The 23,866-nt window shown below is 37.3% G+C and overlaps 1 protein-coding gene across 2 annotated transcripts; it reads right to left on the minus strand.

Moving 5' to 3' along the window:
- Positions 1–391: 391 nt before the first annotated feature.
- On the minus strand, positions 392–22,138 carry LOC106168343 (axin-1). Of its 2 annotated transcripts, none has more exons than XM_013547372.2 (10): positions 21,956–22,138; positions 19,476–20,466; positions 14,958–15,098; positions 10,201–10,306; positions 7,573–7,725; positions 6,631–7,322; positions 3,814–3,963; positions 3,198–3,458; positions 2,622–2,930; positions 392–2,476 (listed from the first exon to the last, which is right to left on the minus strand). In XM_013547372.2, the coding sequence occupies exons 2-10, from the start codon at positions 20,444–20,446 to the stop codon at positions 2,350–2,352; spliced, it is 2,910 nt and encodes a 969-aa protein (XP_013402826.1). In that variant the 5' UTR covers positions 20,447–20,466; positions 21,956–22,138; the 3' UTR covers positions 392–2,349. The 2 variants fall into 2 exon arrangements, with proteins under 2 accessions (XP_013402826.1, XP_013402825.1); XM_013547371.2 differs by lacking the exon at positions 21,956–22,138 and adding an exon at positions 21,765–21,931.
- Between the last annotated feature and the right edge of the window lie 1,728 nt (positions 22,139–23,866).

The following is a 23,866-nucleotide window of genomic DNA, read 5'->3' on the forward strand; positions in this document are numbered from 1 at the left end:
GATGTGAATTTGTTTCATATTCTCATGTTGTAATTTGTTCACCATTTTTATTATTCATGTGACATAAATCAATCCCTTTGATCATATTTGCTTATGGTTTCAACTTCCCTGTTCAAGCTGGTCATGTGCATAAACATTCCTATTCAAAAGTGAATTTTGGGAAAATGCATACATGTTACATTTGTTAAGTTTTCATAAACAGATTTCCACTTTCTAAGACGTAATAACCAGGCACTGGTATAATTTTGTGGTGATGTAGTGGTCTGTCCCTACTCACCCATGGCCTTGAAATGGACATTTGGGTTTAGAAAACTGTCACAACAGGCCATTGGCTTATGCAGACTTTGTATATTTTGTCCAGCTTAGTTGCAGAAAAAAATCTTTAAAACAATTTTATTACTTAAAAATAATATACAAACTTTTATTACCAATTTTTGCCAAAATACAACTGGTATTATTCTTTATCTGCACCCTTCACTGGGCAATTGAACACTACAAACTTCACCCTGCCGAGCGGTAGGGAAGTTTACCTCATGGGAATAACCATAAAATAATACAATGTACAATCATGATTTAGGCAGCAAACTGCCTTTCCATTTACAAGTTGATGAAGCAAATAATAATTTACAAAAATTTGTTGGATCACACAGTATTATACAGGATCCATAATTACATTTTGATTAAAATCTCACAGGAGAATTGTGAGGAAATCCATGCTAGATGACAATTCATCATAATGATTAAATCTGTACCCAAGAATTTCTGAATTCATAAGTAAACCAAAAGAACAGCTATAAAAACAAAGAGCATTCTACTCAGAGTGAAATAAAGAAAACACAAAAACCTTAACGATGAATAAAATCAATTCTATCATGCGTAATTTCTTAGAAGGCACATTTGGTACCGTTCGTTAAGCAGTTTGTTGTAGGGGAACTTTGAAAGATAACTTGGTGTAATAACCTTAAGAAAATTGCCCAAAGTTCCGAAAAAGTCATTTTTTACGAAATTACGAACCTGATAATGAACAACTGGGCAAATTCTTAAGATGACAGTCACATCACATGACAATAACAGACATGGAAACTCCCAATGTCTAAATTGCATCAACAGCCCTTAAATATAGCTAATGGTTTTGAAAAGTTTGCAAAGATTATATTTTCAGCACAATGTCATTCAATAGCAGTTTATATTATTTGCAGCAGTTTCCCTTTTTCGTCTTGCAGAAGCTTTTGTTGTAGAAGTTTAAATCACAACCTATAGACCCCAAGAAAGCACAGAACTGGAAGAACTCTGGCATGGATCGTATCAAGAGAACACCAAATTTAACAGCTATAGATTACTCTTTAATTAAGATCTTTAGGCAGTAAAAAAAGAGTAGTTTTTAAGTTTCAAACTAAAAAATTCAAAGTTTTTAAAAACTCAAAGCTGCAAGATATTACAAGAGCATATTGACTTAAAATCAATGATGAACACACTGGGTCTTTATTCTGCTGTAGTGAAACATTTCTGTAACATAATCTCCATAATGTAATTGCACTGTTGATGTGAAAATGGCATGACAGACTCCCTTTTTGAGGTGGTTCTCTTGGGGAAATCTAAATTAAAATAAAAACCAACAAATTCATGTAGTGGTAAAATAAATACTGTTCACTTCCTGGTACTATTTACACTTAGCTAAAAAGGAAAACCTACTAAAACTGATGAAGTTCATGACGTTTTCACCTAATGATAATGTGTTATACATTCAATAATAATATAATAAGTTCCCTGCCATGGCGCACACAGTCTGCCCACACCTGAGGCAGAAGATATTGGCATTAACTAGTTGTGGTGTGTATTTCTGGCAAATCATAAAATAGTTTTCCCCTTCTAATTCTGAAAATTTATGATCCATATTTCCTTTCACAATACAACCCAATGTACAGCCTTCACTGGCAAATGTTAAAATCAAATTTCCTTAACAGAATAAACTGCTATAGATCTCATTCTTAACACACTCTAACACATTGCTTGCACAGAATTGCTAAGCATGCATCAGTACGTCCTTTCAATTCATCCCTTGGGATGTGTCCTTCACTCTGGAAGATGTTGTTCATCCAGACCATGGAGAGGCAGTTCTGACCCACAGAAACACGCCCGCGTCCACTGAGATTTGGACCCATAGTCTTAAGAAGAGGCATCACATTCTGGGTGCCCTGCATGGCTGTCTGGAACTCTCGTATAACTGCTTTGAGGATTTCTATCTGTTTTCTTCGCACAGCTACACCTTCACGCAGCCCTTGAAACCATCAGGTTTTCCCTTACAGATCTTCTTCAGGTTCACACAGAAACTACTATTCTGAAGTCTCTTCACTCTACTTTCTCAACCTTGGCAACAACTTTTCCTTCATACAATGGCAAGATGGCATTGTCGTTGATCACCTCAACATGAACAACACCAGTTTCAAACTCATCGCTGGCACATTTGAAGAAATATCTGAAATCACAAGAAGAAAAACTTTCAGGGGCTTTGTTATTTAAAACAGAGGTGCATCTGATGAAAATCTCAGAAGATGTGTCCACTTTTGCTTAATCCTTACTACACAATTAACTCTGACAACAAACAAAACATAACTACTCACCTGTAATTTCCTTTCTTGGTCAACAGACTCTTAAACTGTGCCAAGGTGACACTCTTCCCTGGAAGCTGAGTTCTGTATGGAATGGGTTCACTGCAGAAGTAATAGCCCACCACAGTGACCTCCTGGGATGATGTTCCTGATGCTGCTACAACTGGGACTGATGTTGCTGGTCCTGGGGCTGGAGCACTGCTGGGTCTGTCAGCACCACTTGCTACCTGCTGCTGCATGCTGGCCAGAGGGTGAGTTGGGGGCACGGAGCTGGAGGCTGGGTACTTTTGTCTGCCGACTGGCATTCCAGTATTGCAAGTCCTGGAGTTATTGAAACAAAGAGGCAACTCAGATTAGCATCAAAGCAATTATTACCAACAATATGGAAACTGGCTCTACTAGGATTTTTTAAAATAATTTTTATGCCCTATACCATTTAGTGGAATATTCATTTTTTTATCAAATATCGATCAAATATTTTTAAGTACTACATAAAACTTATCAGCTTAATAGAAGAAAATCTTAATCAGCATCCCTCAATGTGATCAATTTTCAGGTTAAAAAATAATGCAAGATCTCTCTGTATACCTTGATCCTTTAGCTAGCTCCTTGGCTAGCTGTCTCGCATGCGCTTCATTTTCCAAACGCCTTCTAGCCTCCTCTAGCTGAGTGGTAGCATTGGGAGGGGGAAGCAGAGGCATGGAAGGGTCCTGGGCAAAAGGCTGTGAGGGACGTCCAACGTGCATGGGAGCCAGCTGTGCATTGATGACGCTGCTAATGCCACTACGGTCAAGAGACCCAGAGCGACTTACATTGTACTGAACTGGTGGTTTACTCTTACTACCAGCACTAAAATAATTGGAAACAATAGCATACATTAGAAATGTAGAAAGTAGAAGCATAGGCAAGCAAGCTATCTTAAAAACATTGAGATATATTTCAAATGAGTCACCAATTGCATCTGCATATGATATTTTAACAATATCATTAACACAGCAAGCTGGAGTTCTTTAATCACATCATTATATTTATAAAATTCAGAGTTAATAAATGCTACAGCATTGTATTCAAACATCAAGCAATGATGAGCAGTAAAAATTGTACTAATCATCCACACTATAATTTAACAGAACCACACCGGAAACATAAAAAAGTCCACTTTGAAATAAAAATTTTGATAATATTCAAATATGACAATAGTCACCTTTGCCTGTGTGGTTGCTGCGCATTGGAGGAGCTTGGCTTGGAGTGGTGAGAACGTTTAGATGAACTCCTCTCTGTACTTCGCTCAGAGTCTGTGTTCGTAGAGGCACTTTGTCTGATCTTTTCATTTTCTAATATCCAGTTCATGACCCTAAAAGTAGCAATAAAATATCTCAATTATGTAAGAGACAACAAGTTACATTTTTGAACCACTTCATAAGCATTGGCTTAAACCCTAGTAAAATGTCATTGCACTGCTTAACTTCATTCAACTTCCTACTAAACTATTAATGTGTAGTTAATTGAGACTCTTTTAATAAAACACCAATGCTTTGGGCACATACACATAAATATGGTTTATACTAAAGATGGTTTGAAAAGTATGATAACCTTTCCATGAAGTACAATTACACATGGCTTCATGCCACACTTCTTTGGTTTGACACTGGAGTGAACCACTGAAGTGAACCAACCTTGACACAAAATTTGTCAAGATAAAAGTCACAATATTCAGCCCACATTGGTTCTTCCTAATGTCTGTGCACCTAATGAGTTAACCTCAGTTCAGGTTAAACATTCACCTTAGCAGGACCCCTATTATTCCCCTAAAGCTTACCCCAGACCCTCTATCAGAATGATCAAAAGGATTTATCAGGATATTACATAACTTCACTCACAGATGTAATTAAGGTAGGTTTATAGCTTTCCACCTGAATATGGTGCAACTCTGTCATCTGGTACATCTGCATTGAAAATTACAGAGTGACTGCCTCCCTCCCTTTTATCTTTGTGCCTGATCACTTGCATTTGAATGTTGAAGGTATTCAGTAACTAGGGTAGTTTGCACACAATATCTCTCTCTGCAGGATGATGGTCAAACTGAGCCTGATAAACAGGACGAGGGCTGCCCCAAACCATGATCTGGGGAGCAAAACAATACCTGGGGCGACAAGGCAACCAAAAAAATTGTACACTGGTGAGAAAGGTGGTCTTATAGTTGCTGAATGCTTTATTTTGTCTTTAACTGCTTTCAACTGAATCTAGCAAGTATAGATCCACAATCACCAGAATGGCTGTTCATACCCCTCCTTCCCTCAATTCTAATAGATATAAAATACTTTTCAACTTTTCACTCCGCTTAGCTCACATCTAGGCACCACTTCCCAAATAGCAACCATTTGACCAAATAGGAATTATTGTATTATGGCGGTAATAAAAACTAACTAGCCATTTTTGGAAATACTGGATGTCTAATTTGACTTCCTACATTACGCCTGCTTGCTGGGAGTTTTTGCTTTGAAGTGCTTTGAAAAATTATGAAATACGGCTCATTGCAGGAGATGAAACAAATTACTTGAAAATGTGTGCACAATGTGATGAGAGCTACACTGGGAAGAACATCAATTCCCCTTGATGCAACTTGGAATTGAATGAAGCCAGGATCCAAGGTCTGAGCTAAGAAATTAGACATGCATGCAGTGCCACGATTGTCTAACTTTATGGCAGATTAATTGGTTTAACGCATGCAAATTACACTTATTCATTCCCATTTAGTGTTATCTCTAAGCCCAGTGGCCAGGACCATGGATAAGAATATGAATTTGATTCGCTGGCTGATCAAAGGCTTGCAGATCAAGAGTCAGGAAATCTGTGCAGTTCAGGACAATCCCCAGCCACCTTAGATACAGTTGTGAAAATTGATTGTCATCAACCATCTATCATGCCGATACTCAGGAGAAGATCCCCACTACTGTAGATAAAGGAGAAGCCAGTTAACAAAAGGAAATAAAATCTACAGCTATTGAATTAATGCTGGAAACATCTCCTGCTCGAATTCCCCTTTGTGTTCTCTTAACTAAGGGGAATTGCTGATGCTGATCTATTGATAACAGTTCAAAGACTGCCGCCAGCTCCATAGAGTCCTAGCGATAAAAAAATAATTGCCCTTAAAACCGGTTTGCTGCTATGAGGACTGACAATGATTTGTTTGGCTTATTCTTGCTACAATTAACTGACAACCACAACCATGCAATCAGAGCAAAGCTACTTGAACAGGAACTTGGCTTTTTGACTTCATGGCTGCCTAACTTATTGCCTGCACGCGCAACTTAGCATTTTAATCAGTTGACATGCTGACCTCCTGCAGCTCATGTTTCTTAGAACTTGATAGTTTTTAACTTTGATGTTGTTTTTTCCTTCTTTTTCATTTTTTTTACTGGTAATAAAAAGTCAGCATTTAAAACTCACTTCAAATGCAACTATGTACGTACAAACATGACCTTACATGGATATTTCTTAAATTGCTTCAATTCTCATTTAACACAAGTATTCATGTCTGCTTATCCAACCATAGGTATTTTTTTAAAGTTTTCGTTCACTGATGACCACGTTTGAAAAACCACAAATATATATTAATCTTGGTTTACAACAAATTGTCCAAAATCAGAAGCATGTCAGCAACATTTACTCCCACTGGTGTCACTTTGAGCTAAACTGGTATTCCGACACGACCACCCCCAAAATCTACTTTGTGGCCAATTAACACAGGACATCATCTTTCAATTTCTCTTTAAAATGGACCTTTTTTATCATAATAACCTAAAGAATGGTTGAACTATAATCATTAAAAACATGGCTTAAGTTTGTCATGTTTTTGATCTGACATATAATAGAAATAACCCAATAACAAACACTAATTATAAGTGAAACGTAAGCCATTTCATTACAAACACTGAGGCATGAAAAACAACTGAAACCTCTCTCTCCAACACATACATTCACTCCCTATTTCTATATTTCAAATAATGCAATGACTTACTTTTCATTGGCTGGATTTGTAAGGTCTGGGACTGGCGGTTGGTCAACACCGCTGACACCACTATCACATTGGAGGTCTGCGCTGCTGGCATCTATACTTTTCTTGCTTCCTGAGCGTTTGCTGCCACTGTCGCGTGTGCGACCTCTGGATAGATCCATTCCTGAGTTATCTCCTACGCTGCGTGCCGTTTGATCCCCATGAAAATGCGCCATACTCCTTTGTTCTGCGTGATGTTCCAAGTGCTGCCTGGGTTTACCTGAATGCATGTTATGATAGTAATGATGATAATGGTGAACATGACGTGTTTTAGTGTCTTGGTCATAATAAACAGCTTGGTGTTCTTGTGAACTAACTCCACTGTCACAAGACACCATAGACATATGATCTCCACGATCCTTTTTCGTCTTCGGCCGGTTCATAGTCCCTGGTAAACTGGTGGCCGCTCCAATACCAGACGAACGACGATGAGCTCTCTCTGGCGATTTTGAGCGACTTGGGGTCTGTTTTCCAGGTGACCTGCTTGGTGTTTGACCAGTAGAACTGTCCCATATCCTGGAACAATGCTCATCTAGAATACTTTGAGAATTGTCTAAATCACTCTGTTCCTGCGTAGCTTGGGCCATAAGCATTGTGAAGACTGGATTGCTGGCCATTGCTGTCTTTGGTACTAGTTCAATTTCAGATTCTTCTCCCTGTAGTGATGGATTAAGAAAGAAATAATTTTAAAGTAATATCCCATTAGAGACTTAATCTAACTGCTAACAAAACATTCAATATGTATATACAATGATTCTGTTTCAATGAAATGAAAATGTTTATTCAACAAACATATATGCTGTTCTTTTCACAAAAATTATAAAAAAAAATTCCTTCATCCAACTTCAAAATGCATTGTTGAATCCATGAATTTTTTTTTTACAAAATGGTCAATATTTGACTTACCTCACTAATAAGGGTCATCTTCTTGTTGAACTCTTCCTGCATGTCTCTCTCCCTCTCCACTTTCTTCAATTTTTCAATCAACATTGATGCAAATCGATGTGGATCTGTTTCTGCTATATTACGTTCCTTGAAATCTTTAATCCTTTCTGTGCGCTACAAAATGAAAACGATTATAAAGTACATGTAAGTTCAAGCAAATCAAACATTCATGTAAAATTCCCATATAAACAAACACAAGAATCAACAAGAAATAGGTCACTTTAAATTAAGAAAATTCCTTGTTATTACATGGTCAGTATCCATGAAGAATAAGTTCCAAGAACTTGGTATAATAAAAGTGCTTGCAGAAGTACACGTCATCATCCCAGATGAAGCCATCATCGCACAACTGTCAGCTGCAACGAACACTGTGATGTATACCGATTCCTAGAATCCCAGGAAAGGAAAGAATCATGCATGCACACAACAACATAACTCGCTCAAGCACAAAATTACCAATCATGCACATGATCTCTTCTGCTAAACATAAAAGCATCTCTGGAAGCCAGCCATTGCATTATTTTATCAGACTTCGAAGCAAGCTGATCAAATTATGCCACTCAACAATATCATTATAGCTAATAGGATCTGCTAGATCAAAGGAAAGGACAATTAGACCATAGCTATTTCGAATGACACTAAAAGACAGCATTATCCTTTCATCTTTCTCCGTTCTTTTCTCCAGAGAAATAGACACACACATTCATACTGTAGAGAATAGAACAATTTAGAACATAACAATGCCCTATTCCAGGAAGGTGCAAGCCGTCAACTCCAGGGAATAGGAGCAAAGATCGCAAGAGATTGTAGAAAAGAACAAAGAATGGGGAATATTTCCTCAAAAGCACTTGGTTTTTTTTCAAAAGCAAATTAGTATCTTCATATACTCTTTACATCCTACTGATGAATATTGAAATTTCATCATGTATTTCAAGGGATTAACTGATTAATATTTTAGTCCATGCATTATTCCATGTAAAATGACATAATTTACCTTATCAGATATAAGGAATGAAAAGTCTAGGTAATGGTAGGCCTTTAAAAAGTACATATTCAACTACAATTATATCATTTTATCATCTTAAAACATTTCTCAAAAGACAGAGGGGTCTGATTTTTTAAAGGTTAATAATCTCAGAAAGGATATCTATCCCTCAGGTGGAAAAGAAATGGCATCAAGTAATTTGCTTTCATCTCCTCTTCTCCTACAGGAGGAAAAACAAATGGCAGTTCCCTTTATGCTGCGTACATCAAAGTAAAATATGTGGCCATGCAATCAGGAGTTCTAAAGGCATGGGCTGGCATACCTTATTGTAAGATCAAAGAAGTACAGGTACATGTGACAGATGCAGTTAAAGTTAGCATGCAACTCATTACAGAAATTACTGGAGTGCTCATTAGAGACATCAAAGAGAGATCAACCCGACCAACATCATCTGAGCCTTAATCACAAACTTCGAGTCCAATTTCTAATGCTACAAACATTTATCACAGGAAAAAGTGTAGGAAAGTTACACCAGTTTATAAATAAACTTCACAAATAAAGGGCATCAACAATAAAAGCTTGAGTGAAGCACATGGAAACAATGCCAGTTTATAAATAAACTTCACAAAGCAAAGACCTGAAGAATAAAAGCTTCAGTTCATTTCCTTTCTGAAAAGGGATACTACTACTTTCATTGGCCTGAAACTAATCAATGCATTTCCTCAAATCAGATATATATATATATATATATATATATATATATATATATATATATATATATAAACTGCCATCTAAGTTGTTCTCAGTGCAGAAAGCGCCAAAATAGAGGTAATTTTCCCTTTGTATCTGGATCAGTTCATTAAGTGTGGAGGAATTTTTCTCCTTTATTTGTTTTTTATTTCAGTAATAAGCACAAAAATGATAGTGGTGATCAACTGTATCTTAGGCACATTCACTGTAACAAAAGAAAATGTTCCTCTTATCAAATATGTGCAAGGGTGTGGCAGTGTGCATTTTCCTACTTCACGTCTGTTGGCTCTGGTAACAGATTTATAAGTACATGGTTAGTTTTGCTTGAACCCTTGGACTTGATAGACATGATCAAAGGCAAGCTTTATTGCCAAGAGAGCAGGTGATTATAGAGAATAACTACCCATGTATTTCTTTCACATGCAATCAAATAAAACAACAGACAATCAATGTATTGTGTTCTTTTGTAGGCAGGTCTCTTGGGTATGGAAACAACATAATGTAGAGGCCTCAAAGTAATGTGCATCAAGACAGCCACACAAATGAGCTGTTTTGTTGAAAATCTCCCTGAAAAATCTTATCATAGGGAAATATATATTTGAAATTTCTACTGCCGATTATGGAGTCATCTTGGTGCATCCTGGCTAAGTTCACAAAACTTTTTTTTGTTACAAAATCATTAAAATGTTGATCAAAGTTGAGTTTATTGGTTTGCCTAGCTGTGCCTAGCATAAGGTATTTGATACTAAGAACATGCACACACACTTGCACATACACGCACACAAACACTCACAGAGCCCTTTACTTCTGAACGAGATTTCTCTACACAAGCAAGGGCTCAGCACTATACTTACAGGTATAAGGTGAGTACTGAGTGCTGTATCTCTGTTCTGGGCAGCTGATCGTTGCATTTGTTTCCGATGCCGCCTCCAATAACGTCTATTTGGGGGAATGCCATCACTGTAACAAAAACAAAAAATACTTTTATATTGGTGGTTCAATTGAAAACCATTAAATATTATTTAAATACAATGACAAAAGGTAGCAAACTTATGCAAAAAAAAAGGAATTATTGTTCATCTTTTGTTTTAATTTTTATTTAGAAGGTTTCCTTTTACTGACACATATATATAAGGCACCTAAACAATTACAAACAGTTGTATATCCCAAGAGGCCAAAAAGCACTTGTTGCTATAATACCCAAAAGATGTAACAAAACTTTTTCACCACCACTTAGAAACAATGGACAACAAAGATATCAAATAACTTTTATTAATGCCCTGAACATCATTTTTCTCTACATTGTTATGTATCAGTGTAGATCTATGGAATCCCTTCATTATAAACAACCTTTGATGAAGTAAAACAAAAAGAAATCAAAGGATAAAAAACACAATGTGATCACAAAACTGGAAACATGATCTAAGAATCGCTGTCCATTGCAGCTTTTACTGACTTCTCAGGGGATCAGGAAAAATTAATTTCTCCTTTAATAAACTTCCCCAACTTCAGGATCTAACCAGATCAAAGATTTCTTTGACATACTGAATGCTACTATACATTTTTTTTTCAAAATCATAAGCCTGATTAGCATCTGCTTTGTCCATTTCCAAGTCATACATTCACCCGACTGTGTGATATTTTTGCCTACACAAACTTCAAACATACACTTGCCTTTGATGTTCTATGCAATCATATAGAGCAGACATTGGCTGAAGTATTAGCCTTTTTTTCTTTCCTTTTTAGAGAGTGGGCCATCCAAGCAACAAGTCAAAGAGCGCGTTCAGAACAGCAGACTAAGGCCACATTCACATCAAGTTGAGCCATGGCTCTACAAAGCCACAACCTAAATATGGCGGACGTACATGAAAGGAAAACCGCCTAATCTTTCAATAGTCTCTCCGCCTCTCACACACATCCCCATGTGTCGTCCCAATGGAGCAGATATTTAATGACTGTACCCCCGCAGGGACGACGCTTGGGGAGGCGTGTGAGAGGTGGAGAGACTATTAAAAGATTAGGCGGTTTTCCTTTCATGTATGTCTGCCATATTTAGGTCGTGGCTTTGTAGAGCCATGGCTCAAATATGGCTGACCCACTTGAATACTTGTTGCTAATCCCCACGAGAAATTAATTCAGTATCTTATTGGGAATTAAGCAAACTTTTTAGTGGGTCACAATATTTGATTTGTGGATCTGTTAGTCTGCTGTTCTGTATGCGCTCTTAGAGTTGCCTTAACAAAGTAGCAAGTTGGAAAAACTAATGTGTTTGATACAATGCCATACAATACTACAAATGCTTATGCTGTACTGAATCACTACAAAAAATTCTAACTTTTTCATATTCAACAAATAAAAATCCCCAGACAGGCCTTCGTGATGCAGATAGAAACACTTGCTAAGGTGGGTCTTTTTTCACTTCAAAAGCACTATAGCCCTTTGATGAGGAAATACATCAAGGTACGTCTTCAGGCAGAAAAATTTGTCATAGTAGATGGAATACATTCCAAAGTAGCCATCTTCTTCAACCACGCATATCATATATCATGGAATATTAATCACCTGTAAGTTGGAAAAGCAGTAAAACCAACTTTGCTCCCCACAAAAGAGAAAGAGAGAGAGAGGAAGAAAAGTCAACTGATATCACCCAAGTCAGCTTGGCTGATATAAATTAGTAAGCTTTTGGGACATGCAATTTCTTTTTTATCCTTCCTTTCCCCCATTCTCTGCTCAAGTAAGGTGATTTGAATGCAAGAACTTTGATTCTCTGCTACTGCCTGCTGCATCCTATGAGATAAACACGCTTATTCAGATCAAAAGACTCTTGAGGAATCAAGCGAAGGATAAAAGGAATTGAAAATGAAGAAAAAGGCTTTGATGCTCAAAAATGTAATCGACATTAACAAAGTATCTAATTTAGCCAGTCTCATTTCCATGTGAATGCTTATCTTGTCAATTTATCAGACAGCCACGCTGGCTATGAAATTCAAAGTGTTCTCTAATCTTGCAATCCAATGAACTCTTATGCTTCCCTTTTCTCTTTACATGAAGACTAGAGCAGCACAGGAAAAAACTCCTTTTGTATGAATTACAGCTTATGATGGTTGAATTTTTTCTGCAATGCTATCATAAACTACAGCTTTGATTAGGGTCATGTGTTATTTCTGTCGCATACCAAAGCTTAATGAAAGAATGTGATCAATACAGCTTATTTGCAATTCAGTGATTGGTGATTCAATCATTGTGGCCAAAAACAATTGCACTATCCTATGACAATTCCCTTTGATCTGAGTAATATCATACAAAACATTCACACAACGGAATCCAATATACATATATCTTTCACAAAGAAACAATATGATGGAATGACTGCCTTTGACCACAAGTGCATGTTTTGCTGCATATAAAATACCATGTGAGAAATAAAGGCTGAAGTTTGTATCATAATCATTTGTAAAAATTTTCCAATCGAAATGTACCCAAATTTGAACCTACATAACCACATCCACCAAAAGAAAAACAAAACAATGTACTTATGTTGCCTTCCTCTTCAAAGTATTTCTACAAATACCCAACCAGAAATAAGAAAGATGGAAACAAGCAGCAGACCCAAAACAATTTCTGGTTGCAATTCTAATACGAAGACTCCACCCAATAACAACTTAAAGCCAGCTACACTAAAAAAAGATCTCCCCAGACCTCTAAACCATTACCACATCTTCTGATTTACAAAAAAAATTCACCACAATTGATATTTTTTTCACATACATTTGTTCAAATCAAAATTACCCATGGCCTACAAGAACCTGTAACTGATAAAATATCAGCCGCTCTACTGGTGGACAACTCTAGATTAATTCTGAAGTACTTGAGAAATGACAGTTGCCATGGGAAAAATTATTATTTGGCCATGCTCTACAGACAGACTGTCCAATGCTTTATAACAAACACACACAAAAACTAGAGGATCAGAGAGGCGATACCGCCTCCGGATATTGTACCACCAGCTGGAGTAAGCGCATTCGTATGGACCCCCCACCCAAAAAAAGGGTCTCCACCACCAGTCTTGTGCTTGACAAGCTCTATAAAATGCAATCAACAAGAATTCTCAAAATATGCAAAAAAAAAAAAAAAAAAAAAACTAAATATGGTACAATCAAAGTTCAGTTCATCGTAAAAAGTAGGTCAAGGGTCACAGTAAATTGCCTCTAATGACTTTCTATTCCAGGTCAATAGTAACTATGGACCTATCTCTGCCAGTTTTGGAGAGAAAAGGGAACAAAATTTGCAAAGTTCAATTCATGGTTAAAAGTAGGTCAAAGGTCAATTTCAAGGTCACATTTAGATTGCCAGTATATGACTTTCTACTCAAGTTCAATAATAACTATGAACCTATCTCTGCCAGTTTTGGAGATAAAAGGGAACCAAAATTTGCAAAGTTCAATTCATGGTGAAAAGTAGGTCAAAGGTCAATTTCAAGGTCACATTTAAATTGCCAGTATGTGACTTCCTATTCAACTTTAATAGTAACTATAGACCTATCTCTGCCAGTTTTGGAGATATAAGGGACTAAATGTTATAATTTTCACAACCACAATGTACTTTTTGATACAGCATAACTCGAAAACTGTATGGAATACGAAAAAACGGAGACCATCAGCAGTGTTAGGCTTTACATGCTCTACAAAATGCAAAAAAGAACGGGTCTCTAGCATTAATGGTTCCTGAATTATAGGCAGTTTTCAGTTTCGGTATCTTATGGTCGCTACTCCCGTGAAAATGCACTGATTGACCCCGAATTCACGGAGATGAAAGATGACCCAAAGGGGAACACTTTCCAATAATATTATTGGTTAAGTCTGTGTAGTGTCTGAATAACAGCAAAAATTATTTTTTTTTGTAAAAAAATTTGTTTTTTTGAAAATTTTGGCCCGTTTGACCTTGAAACAAAGGTCAAAGGTCAAATCCAAGGGCATATTTGAAATCTCCACATATGACTTTCGGTCAGTTGTCTGTAGAAATTTTTCCCATAATTCCTACCGTAGGGTAGATAATTGGTATTGAATTTTCAAAAATTTTGACAAAGGTGCAATTCAACGAGTGTCACGCCCAGGTCAATGCACCGACTGAGACAAAAAACTTGGGGGTTCAAGTTGAGGTTATATGTGACCTAAATCCAAGAGATGGAGACAAGGGTCCTTGCGGTCTAGGAGGAGAAGCGGTAACGGTGACTTGTATCCGGCGCCAGTACGCGGAGCCGGCGGAGCAAACGGAGCCGGCGGAGCCGCAGGAGCCGGCGGAGCCGGACGAGACGGGTCGGGACTAAAACCATGAGTACCGCCAGCGTACACGCTGGTGGTACTAATAAGATGAAGCTTCCAAGATCTTGTAATAACCCAAAGAACTTGAAAGTTTTTTATAACTATGACCAGTGTTAACATATTTTAACCCTGACATATCATGACATGCAAAATGCATGTCAGCAAAAAATAAAAATAAAGTAAATAAACAAAAAATAAATAAAAGCTTTTCATACTTATCAATGCCATCAGCATACAACTGGATCAATTAACATCATTTCCACTATGAATGAATCTCTATAGCTACTTACACACTGCTGTCTGTGAGAGACATAGTGTCATCTGTGAGAGCATCACTGGAAAGGCTCTGCAGCTCAGAATCCTGGGCCGAAACGGGAGCATAGCTGACATGGTAGGGGTGTGGTACTCTACCTCCAGGCTGTAGGTACAGGCTGAAAAATTAAGAATTAAATAAATTACAGATTGAAGTTATCTTCACTAGGAAGTCATTTCACTGAGTTATTATAATTTTTGTCATGCACTGCATTTGTTTCCATTATTTTTTTTAATACTTCAAGCATCAACCCCCCCCCCCCCCCCCCCCCCGGCAATTTTATTTTAACTTAAAATGAGTTTTACTGTGTGCAAACCATTGCCCAGATCATAGTCTAAGTTACAGGACATCTTTCAAGTTCAGGGTTATCAGAGTGGCTGGTGAGTCATGCCTGTACAAATACTTAGTAATGAATGGCTGATTTGTCCCAGGTTTAGTTGAGCCATGACTTACATCACATCAACCCCCAAGAACCTTGCTCAGTTAACTCCAGACAAATGAAAACCAAGTCTCCATCACATGTCTATAGATCATGTAAGAGTTGACTTGCCTTTGCAATTTTCTAGCAAGCAATGATAAATAAGTTTAACTGCATCTTCCCACCTTAAAAATCTATTCATAAATGAGATCAAACTAGTTGTAATGAATAGTGGGAATACAGTATTTCCCAACTAACTTCAAATAATAACAAATGGGTGAAAAAAAACTTGAAATTATGTCTTTGAAATTGAACCAAGAGCCCAAACATATCACTTTGTGTGGTTTGAGACTTTTGAAACAGTGGGCCAGATTTAGTGCTACTGGCCTTGTGTGCACTTTATTTATTGTATAATTCTCTGTTCTCCCACCTGCTCAAAAGCTTTCTCCTAAGGCAGCAAATCAGAAACCTGTGCCATGGATTTGTTTATGAAAGCAGTCTCAAATATTTGGCTTCTGTCACCATGTATTGTTTCCCAATACACATGGTTGCTTTGTATAATTTTTACTCAGCTTTGACTCATTATTACGTCCAAAGCTTTTATTATGAAGCAACTCTAAAAATACTCAGCAGCTGTACTGAGAAAAAAAAAACATGCGTCTCATCTGATTGAAAGATAACTTTCACCTTCATCAAACTTGTGTTCCCTTTTAATTTTTCAATTCACTTGCCTTTTCCCACATGAAAACAACCCTAAGCGTTCATTCACTCCAAGGCAAAATACAAAAGACAGAACGCTTCAGGAAAAGCTCAGCACAGTGCAAGTACACTGAACGTCAATGATTTTTTTTACAAATGTTTAAAGTAGCTGGTTGATCAAAGTAAATACTGGCTGCTTGGTGATTACACTGAATCCCATGAAAGCCCTGTTCGCTGAAGCCTTGATGCAGCGAATAGTAAACATTCCTTGTGGGAGTGAATAAACCTCTGATAGTTTGATTGCACTGAGGTGACCAAGGTTAATTCCAGTACATTCATAGAGAGATATATTAGGCTAAAATAATGCAAATTACAAAGCAAAACAGGATTTTCTTGTAGCCTCACTGCTAGGATGACAAATTTGGATGAAAAACAATTCTGAATGATTAAAATTATTGGGGGTTTTATCCTATCTAATAAGACACAATCAAGAACTGAACTTCATCTCCTACCATCAAGGTGATACCAACATTTCCCTATCCCTAATAGCAAATTTACACAGCAAATATGGCCGCCCAGGTTAGGAACCCTAAGTTACTAGGTCACAGTGAAGGGCCCTTGATAGGTTTATGGACCACAAAAGCTTGAAGGTTCCTCAATAAATCTTGCAAGTGATCGTAGGTTCAGTTTTCCTTGACTTTATGTGCAAGTGGCCATTTGTGCACCTCTTAAGGCTCTCTATACTAGTTTCAGGGACTGAATAAAGGAACAGAGGTCGTGCCCCGAAATTTGATCTGCCATACTGAGGTAGTCATGTGGAAAGCACAAGGAACAAAGTGTGTTTTGCTGGGCCAGTTCTTCAAAACCCAGGTAGCTAAAATATGAGTCAAATGTGGTATGGGGTGACTTGCTACCCCACACAGGAAGGACTGGATCGATATAATTAAATCTGATTTTGAAAGAAACAGACTGAAATGGCATTTTCAACTGGCGGGATTCAGTTAAATGGATAGAAATCAACTACTGTCCTAAACCTGGTCATGTGAATTGTTTCTCAGTAGCATTTACATGAACTCAAACCAATTTAGAAATGTCTATTTTAGGATCCACAGAAAGTTGAGCTATTTAGTATGTAACAATGGGTGTATTTGTGTATATTTCAATCTCCTCTCCTTTTCCATTATAGCTGAACTTGGCAAACTTGGGGGTAGAATATATGGAGTAGATTTGGTACTCACTTAAATTTTAATTGGAAACTTTGTTTGATCTCACACACCTAGCTGACCTAAACCCACTGCGAGGATGGATATATTACAAGCTCAGTTAACCATAACTGCCAAAAAATACAGCCAATTAAATTTGATCTGTGATCAAAAACTGACTTAGGTCAGACGATACATCTTCGAGTCAAAAAACACCGTCAATCCAATTACCGCAATGCTTTGGTGCAGACAATCATGACCATGTTACCATGGTGATGTACTGTGGCGATCTTTTAAAAGAGTAATAGAAAAAAATGACATTCAAAGGAAGTTTGCATTTGTTGAGTTTGTTGTACATGGCTAGTCAATTAGTTCAAAGGAAACCAAGGGCCTCCTCTGTTTATCCACGCAATTCCCTCCAAATGTGCGATCTGCTGCTACGCCAGGGAACACATACTTCCAGACATGGTTTGAATTTTGCACTGACTGTGAACCTGGTAACATTTGCACAAAACATCAAAGCTTGTGAAGCTAGGCTTTGAAGTGGAGAGATTGTTTTGTCCTTTACACACTGCCAGCGGCTAATGTGCCCCATGCCACAAGACACTTTTGATGAATAACAACACGGTTGCCTTAAATTACGTTAAATTCTCGCTTTTTGAAACATCCTTAGGGCTTGGCAGAGAAAATGGGTAATTTCTTAAGACAATGCATTGGAAATCACCCACATTTCTAGTTCTTTTCCTCTGGCTTTTTGTTAATGAAACTACTTTTCAAGACCTCTAGATACCTCTATCCCAGCAGCTTAGAGAATGCCAAGGCAGCAAGCACATCAAGTTCAATCAGCTTGCCAATATATAAGTTTCAACTACCATAACATCCAATTTTAGGTATGGCTGCTCTACTTGCTGGCCAGTATGAAATCCAGATTTCAAGAGAAATCCACAGTCAAAAACTGACCGAAATACCATTAGTGGCTTCTCATATTTTTCCCCTTAGTAATGTGGGAAATTACTTTCTTCAAAATCTTCAAAGTCTATAATGGTGTCAATAACAACTTTATCCTTATATCCCATTATCACATCAATTTAAATTTTGAGCTTATTCTTATTGCTTTCCACAGGGTTATGAATTTATAAATAGAGGTCTTTTTTGACAAATCTATGACCAGATTAATAAATGACCTAAATTCACAACAGTGGCCATACACATGCACACGCCTCTTGTACCAGGAGCAGCAGGAGGCATGCAACCATGGATGCTCAAAAGATACACAATGCCACCAGTCAGTTGAGCGTTTATTCCAGCCACATGATTAATGAAATACCAGCTGAATTGAAAGTAGGGGGAGGCAGTTTTGATAGTAGTTGGTTTACTTTTAAGACACCCTTGGCAAGTGTTGGATTTGGGCCACATGGACTGATGAACTGGTCTACATTAGGGGCATCCTTTAATGGTTTCTGTCTGCAAACAATCAGGCTTAGACATTTGCTCTACCCCTTGGTAAAAAAAATGCCATAAATATATAGATGATACATAGAACTTGAACACTGAGAGGCCTCTTTTTACACCTTTTGTTATACACAAAATTGGGCCTTTCATAAACATTTTTGGTGGTCATTCCATGGTTTGTTTGATGGTGCATTGATCCCCGTTTCAGAGCCAGAAGCAAAACTGTAATTCATATAACGATTTGTAACATTCTCGCTTCATAAAACAATGTCATGCCAAAATGACCTACACATCTCATAAATCAAATCCAAGAGAAAAGTTATATTCTTCAAAATACCATTCCTGGGAACAATAATTGTTAAGACTTGTAAGTGAATTTAAAGATAATTAAAATAAAGTAACATTCTTATCAGATCAAAAAGTTATCCTTAAATATTATGTATTCAACTGGCCTGCATTACCTATGCAATGACCGTGAACTACACCATCTAATATGGTAGAGCTTGCACATCTATCATCACTGACTAGGTTTGAGTAAACGGGTCTTGGGTTGTAAATATTCTGAGCAAAATTAGATTAATCCTTAGCCAATATGTCATTTTCTGACACCTCAGAAGTGAATATGCCCATCTCATGTATAGTTTATTTGGCCTAAGTGATTTGATCACTTATTACACTGACTAGAGTTCTGACTTTAACCCAATCCCACTGTCCATACACTTACCCTGCCACTGCTTCTGGTCTTTTAAATGGTGGAAATCCACTGTCTAGCCTAGTATTCCGAGTTGCAGTCAAAGATTTTGTAGTAAGAGGTATTGGAACAGTTGTTTGAGGTATCGACTCTGCTAAAAGTTCAGAGTCCTCATGCAGAGTTGGTAGTGGCCCCGCAACACTGAGTGGACGGGCACTGTTTGATCCACTAGAATTGGAGCTACCTCCCTTGGGACTCTCTCCTCCATTTTGAAGGTATTGCACATAAAGATCAGATTTTAAGAAGGTTTGATATGTCTCATTTCGCATAATATCCTCCACCTCTGCCTGGGCGCTGTCAAATATAGCTCCATCAATGTCTTTTTTATTTGCAATTTTATCCTGTATTTCTTTTCTTATTTCCCCACTTAATTGTATTCCAGTGTCACCACGAATATATTTCTTGTAAATCAACTTGATGATCTGAGTCTCTTGGGCCTTTTCTTGTTTTTTCAAACCGTTCACTGCAAACCAGAAATCCAGAAGATTCACTGTTTGCTCCTGCTCAAGAAACTCACGAAACAGTTTTACCCCATCTGCATCTCCAAGTAAAAGATTGAAATTTTTAGCCCAGTTTAAATATGGTGGGGTCTCTGTAAATGGCGGCGAATTGGCAGCACTCCCTTCTGGTTCAAAACCTAGTGGAGCCTCGATCTCTTCGGCATTTAAATCCTTGTTTGAATTTGTGAGAGAGCCACCCCCTTTGTCCAGATTGGACCTTCTTGGAGTTCCTGCAGGGGAATGGCTAACATCACTCTTTAAACTCTTGCTGGAGCTGTGGCTTTTGTGAGATGCATGGCTCTTGTGTGAGCCACTACTTCGTGTACTGTGACCTCCATTGGATTGGAGTTCATTCTCTTCTCCTGGTACAGGGGGCCGAGGTGCAGTTTCAGTGAACTTGTGTCCACCCGAGTCATTAACGAATTGGTGCACCTCAATGCTCATGTTGTTGATAGATGCAGTTTCTGAAATTATAGATGGACAAACTAAAAATATATCATAAAAGCCTCCTATCAATACATGTGACCCTTAAAAAGAATAGTGGACTGTACAAATGAGAAGATTTCTATCTATAACATTCAACAAACACTTAATATATGATTCTTTTAACTGGCAGAGGGACTGGATATTCTACAGCTAAAATGCACCCCTGCAGATAAATAAGAAAACTTTCAAAATCTGTCTTAACATCTTTATAACATTTGCAACACTTATGCCATGTTGTACTGCAAAGCATGTCCACATATTATGCAATGATTGTGCTAAAGTGAGAAAAAAAAATATATGTATATATATAATGTTATATAATGTTAAATATATTATGTTATATATCTAGTCATAAAGGCTTAATTTATATAATTATAACACCCTGTATGCACTTGGTCACATTCAACAAATGATGCTTTAAATTACTGAAATCATTTGATAAACAGCAACAGTGTTCGCTTTTTCTGGAGTGCTACTTAATTTCTAAGTGAGACCCAACTTACAGGGCAAACAATTAATTTACAAGAATCAGGTCACCAATTAAAATACTGACAAGAGGTATGCTTCCAAATAACTTTGCATGTTGTTATGACGAAAATGTATAAAAAATCCTTACTCTTATATACTATACCATATAAAAATCAACAACATAAACCTCAAGTTCCTAAATAAGTCTGGCAACACTTCCGATTTGACCCCACCATCTACAAGACTACAGGGCTATGAGAAAGCTACCCAAAGAATGGAAGCCGCCATCTTGCATGCAAATAGGACAACGGGGGCACGTTTAGGGAGAAGCCATGACATACAGAGGACATCGGCTTCTCAAATTACAACAAAGTTGTGCTAAATTTACTGTCATCATTAAAATAACATTTAATTAAAATGAATTGAACTGCAATTAATACTGATTTATTGTTTAATTGATGTTACCAATGTCAGAAACCCTGACGGAACCCCATTCATTCGTTAGCCAGTGCCCGTTCTCTTGAAAGACCACACGAAAATCGGACTTGGGTCAAAAAGAATTACTTCTATAAACCACCATATATATATTTCCCTCCACAGATTTTTGAACCCTTTGCTGCTTCAAGCTTTAGTTTAATGGGAATGCAAATTACAAATGGGAGAACAAGGAGCCCATTGATTGAAGTTTACAAAACAAACTCAAAACGTGGATAGGAGAAATGTGACTTAAACAAAAGTGCGTATTCTACAACATTGAGCATCCTAAGTTAAAGAATTTTCAAATCTTAAACGACAAAATGGAACCCACCTCTCTCTGTCATTCACATTGTATCGACCTCGACTCACAAAGGCAATAATGTATAGCCAGTCATTCTCATTGAATGGCCCATAATTTGATGTCGGAAAGTTTTCAAAGCCAATGGAATTCGGTCGATTTCTCCACGAAAACTACTAAAAGTTCTAGTTTGCATGATATGATAAGTGAGATCTTGTACTAACCTTCTGCTATACCATCTTGATCTTTGTGGTTTGCTTTTCGAAGGGCTAAAAAGACACTTCAAAGTTTGAATACCTTAGATCAAAGCCACATGCCCGCCGCCGACAATCCCTGTACACACTGACGTCACGAGGTTTTTGAAACACCGCACCAATCAGAGGCAGGGAGATATCAACACACTTGAAATGAATTGGGCGAGATCATTTACCCCACAATAGGTCCCATTTACCTGAACGGATATTACTTTACTCTACTTCAAAACTTTATAGAGCTATATCTTTTAATTTTTTATAATACTATTGCATTTTACCTGTATTTTTATATCAAATCCAGGTGAAATGTTGAAAAACCAATTAGAGTTAGTAAAGAATCTGTAATTAAAAATGCCTGGCACCCCTTCTAATTCCTCGGTCCACTTCAATTGGTAACGAAGGGGTTGGGAGAATCAGATAACTCGCAGATCATAGGACTGTTATTTTATCGTATTCTGGGTTCATTTTTTCATAGTATCACCAGGAATAGTGATCATGAGAACCCTTTACGGGTCTGATATCATGACAAAGGTGCACTTCTTTTGATTACAGTACTAATTGAATGAAAAGAGGAGATTTTTCCACCATCTGGCGAGAACAAATGTGCCCGTTTTATTACTCCTTTGATGTTCCGGTAAATGCTAGCTGGCTGCTATTTAATTACACGATAGGGGTTGTGGATTTCTTTGTAATTACCCGACATCGTGCATTAACCATGTGTCTTTGTTTGGATCAACTAAGAGACATTTAGTCAGGCAACTATTTAGTTACATGTATTTTAAGAGTGAGAGGATCTAAAAAGACGTACTGACATGACATTTCTGTGATCTGTGTTTTCTCAGAGAAAAATCACCATTAAAATCATTTGTGTGGTTTGTGCGACTTTCTCAGCTTATGTGCAAGTGAGGCCATTTCAGGAAATAACCAGAAAATTGAGTTTCATCGATTGGAAGGAAAGGAAATCCATGCAGCTATCGTTTGATTTCTTCTCACGCAATCTTTTTCGCGCTATTTTAGAATTAGCCTTTAAATTCTTATCCTTATTTTTGTACCTTGGACGAAGAAATCGTTTTATTCGTCCAAATTCTACTCCAAAAACTATTTCCACAAACCACTAAGGTCGTCTAGACATGTTATAGTCATGAAAGATTTAAAAGTCAGTGAGAAGTCATCCACAGAAAAACAGATTCCTCATACGAACAGATGTTAAAACCACCAACCCGTTTATTTAGAACTTTATTTGTAATTTGCCTCTGCGCTGCACCCAAACAAAATCTTGTGAATAGGAAGACCAGCCTAACTGATGAACGAAGCTATTTACCACATTTTGGGGATTTTCTACTGAAAGTAAAGGTTAAAAAAATGTAGGATCTTAAAATCGAGGGAACGATGGCATCTTTTCTTAGGAAACCCACATGTACATTAAGTAGGTCCCGTAAAGATGAAACATCAACTGGTGCTAAGCTCAAATATGAAGTATCAAGTCCGAAAAATAACGATCGCCAAGCCAATACTTAGTGTAGCTATATAAATAAAAGAAGGGAGAAAATAAACAAATTGAAGGAAGAATAAAATGCACGCTCTCTTGTGATTTTGCCACCAATTCCCCAACATGAAAAACGTGACTATATCAAAAAGAATAAATAAATATTTCTTTTTTGGTTTATTTAACTAACCTTGGTGCCTTCCTTCCCATTAAAAAAATTAGGCAGGCACCAAGGTAACTTTTTTAATTAAATATATATCATTTTTGTTGTTGTTGTTGTTTTACCCTTTAAGGTTTAGTCATTTTTCTCAATCACAAACGTCTCTACGTCTTGTGGATTTTATGCTTTATGGTCCTTTCTTCATTGATCGAGAAATCATTACGAGGATATAGGA

The sequence above is a fragment of the Lingula anatina genome, chromosome 2, assembly GCF_051362555.1.
Source record: "Lingula anatina isolate TDL-2025a chromosome 2, LinAna3.0, whole genome shotgun sequence".
In the NCBI taxonomy this organism is placed as follows: Eukaryota; Metazoa; Brachiopoda; class Lingulata; order Lingulida; family Lingulidae; genus Lingula; species Lingula anatina.

Excerpts from the sequence above, each read along its gene's own strand:
- LOC106168343 (XM_013547371.2), bottom strand. Across the intron at positions 15,099-19,475 it reads AGACCAGAAGCAGTGGCAGG|CCTGTACCTACAGCCTGGAG; the intron begins GTAAGTGTATGG and ends TTAATTTTTCAG. Across the intron at positions 7,323-7,572 it reads AGATGACCCTTATTAGTGAG|GGAGAAGAATCTGAAATTGA; the intron begins GTAAGTCAAATA and ends CCATCACTACAG.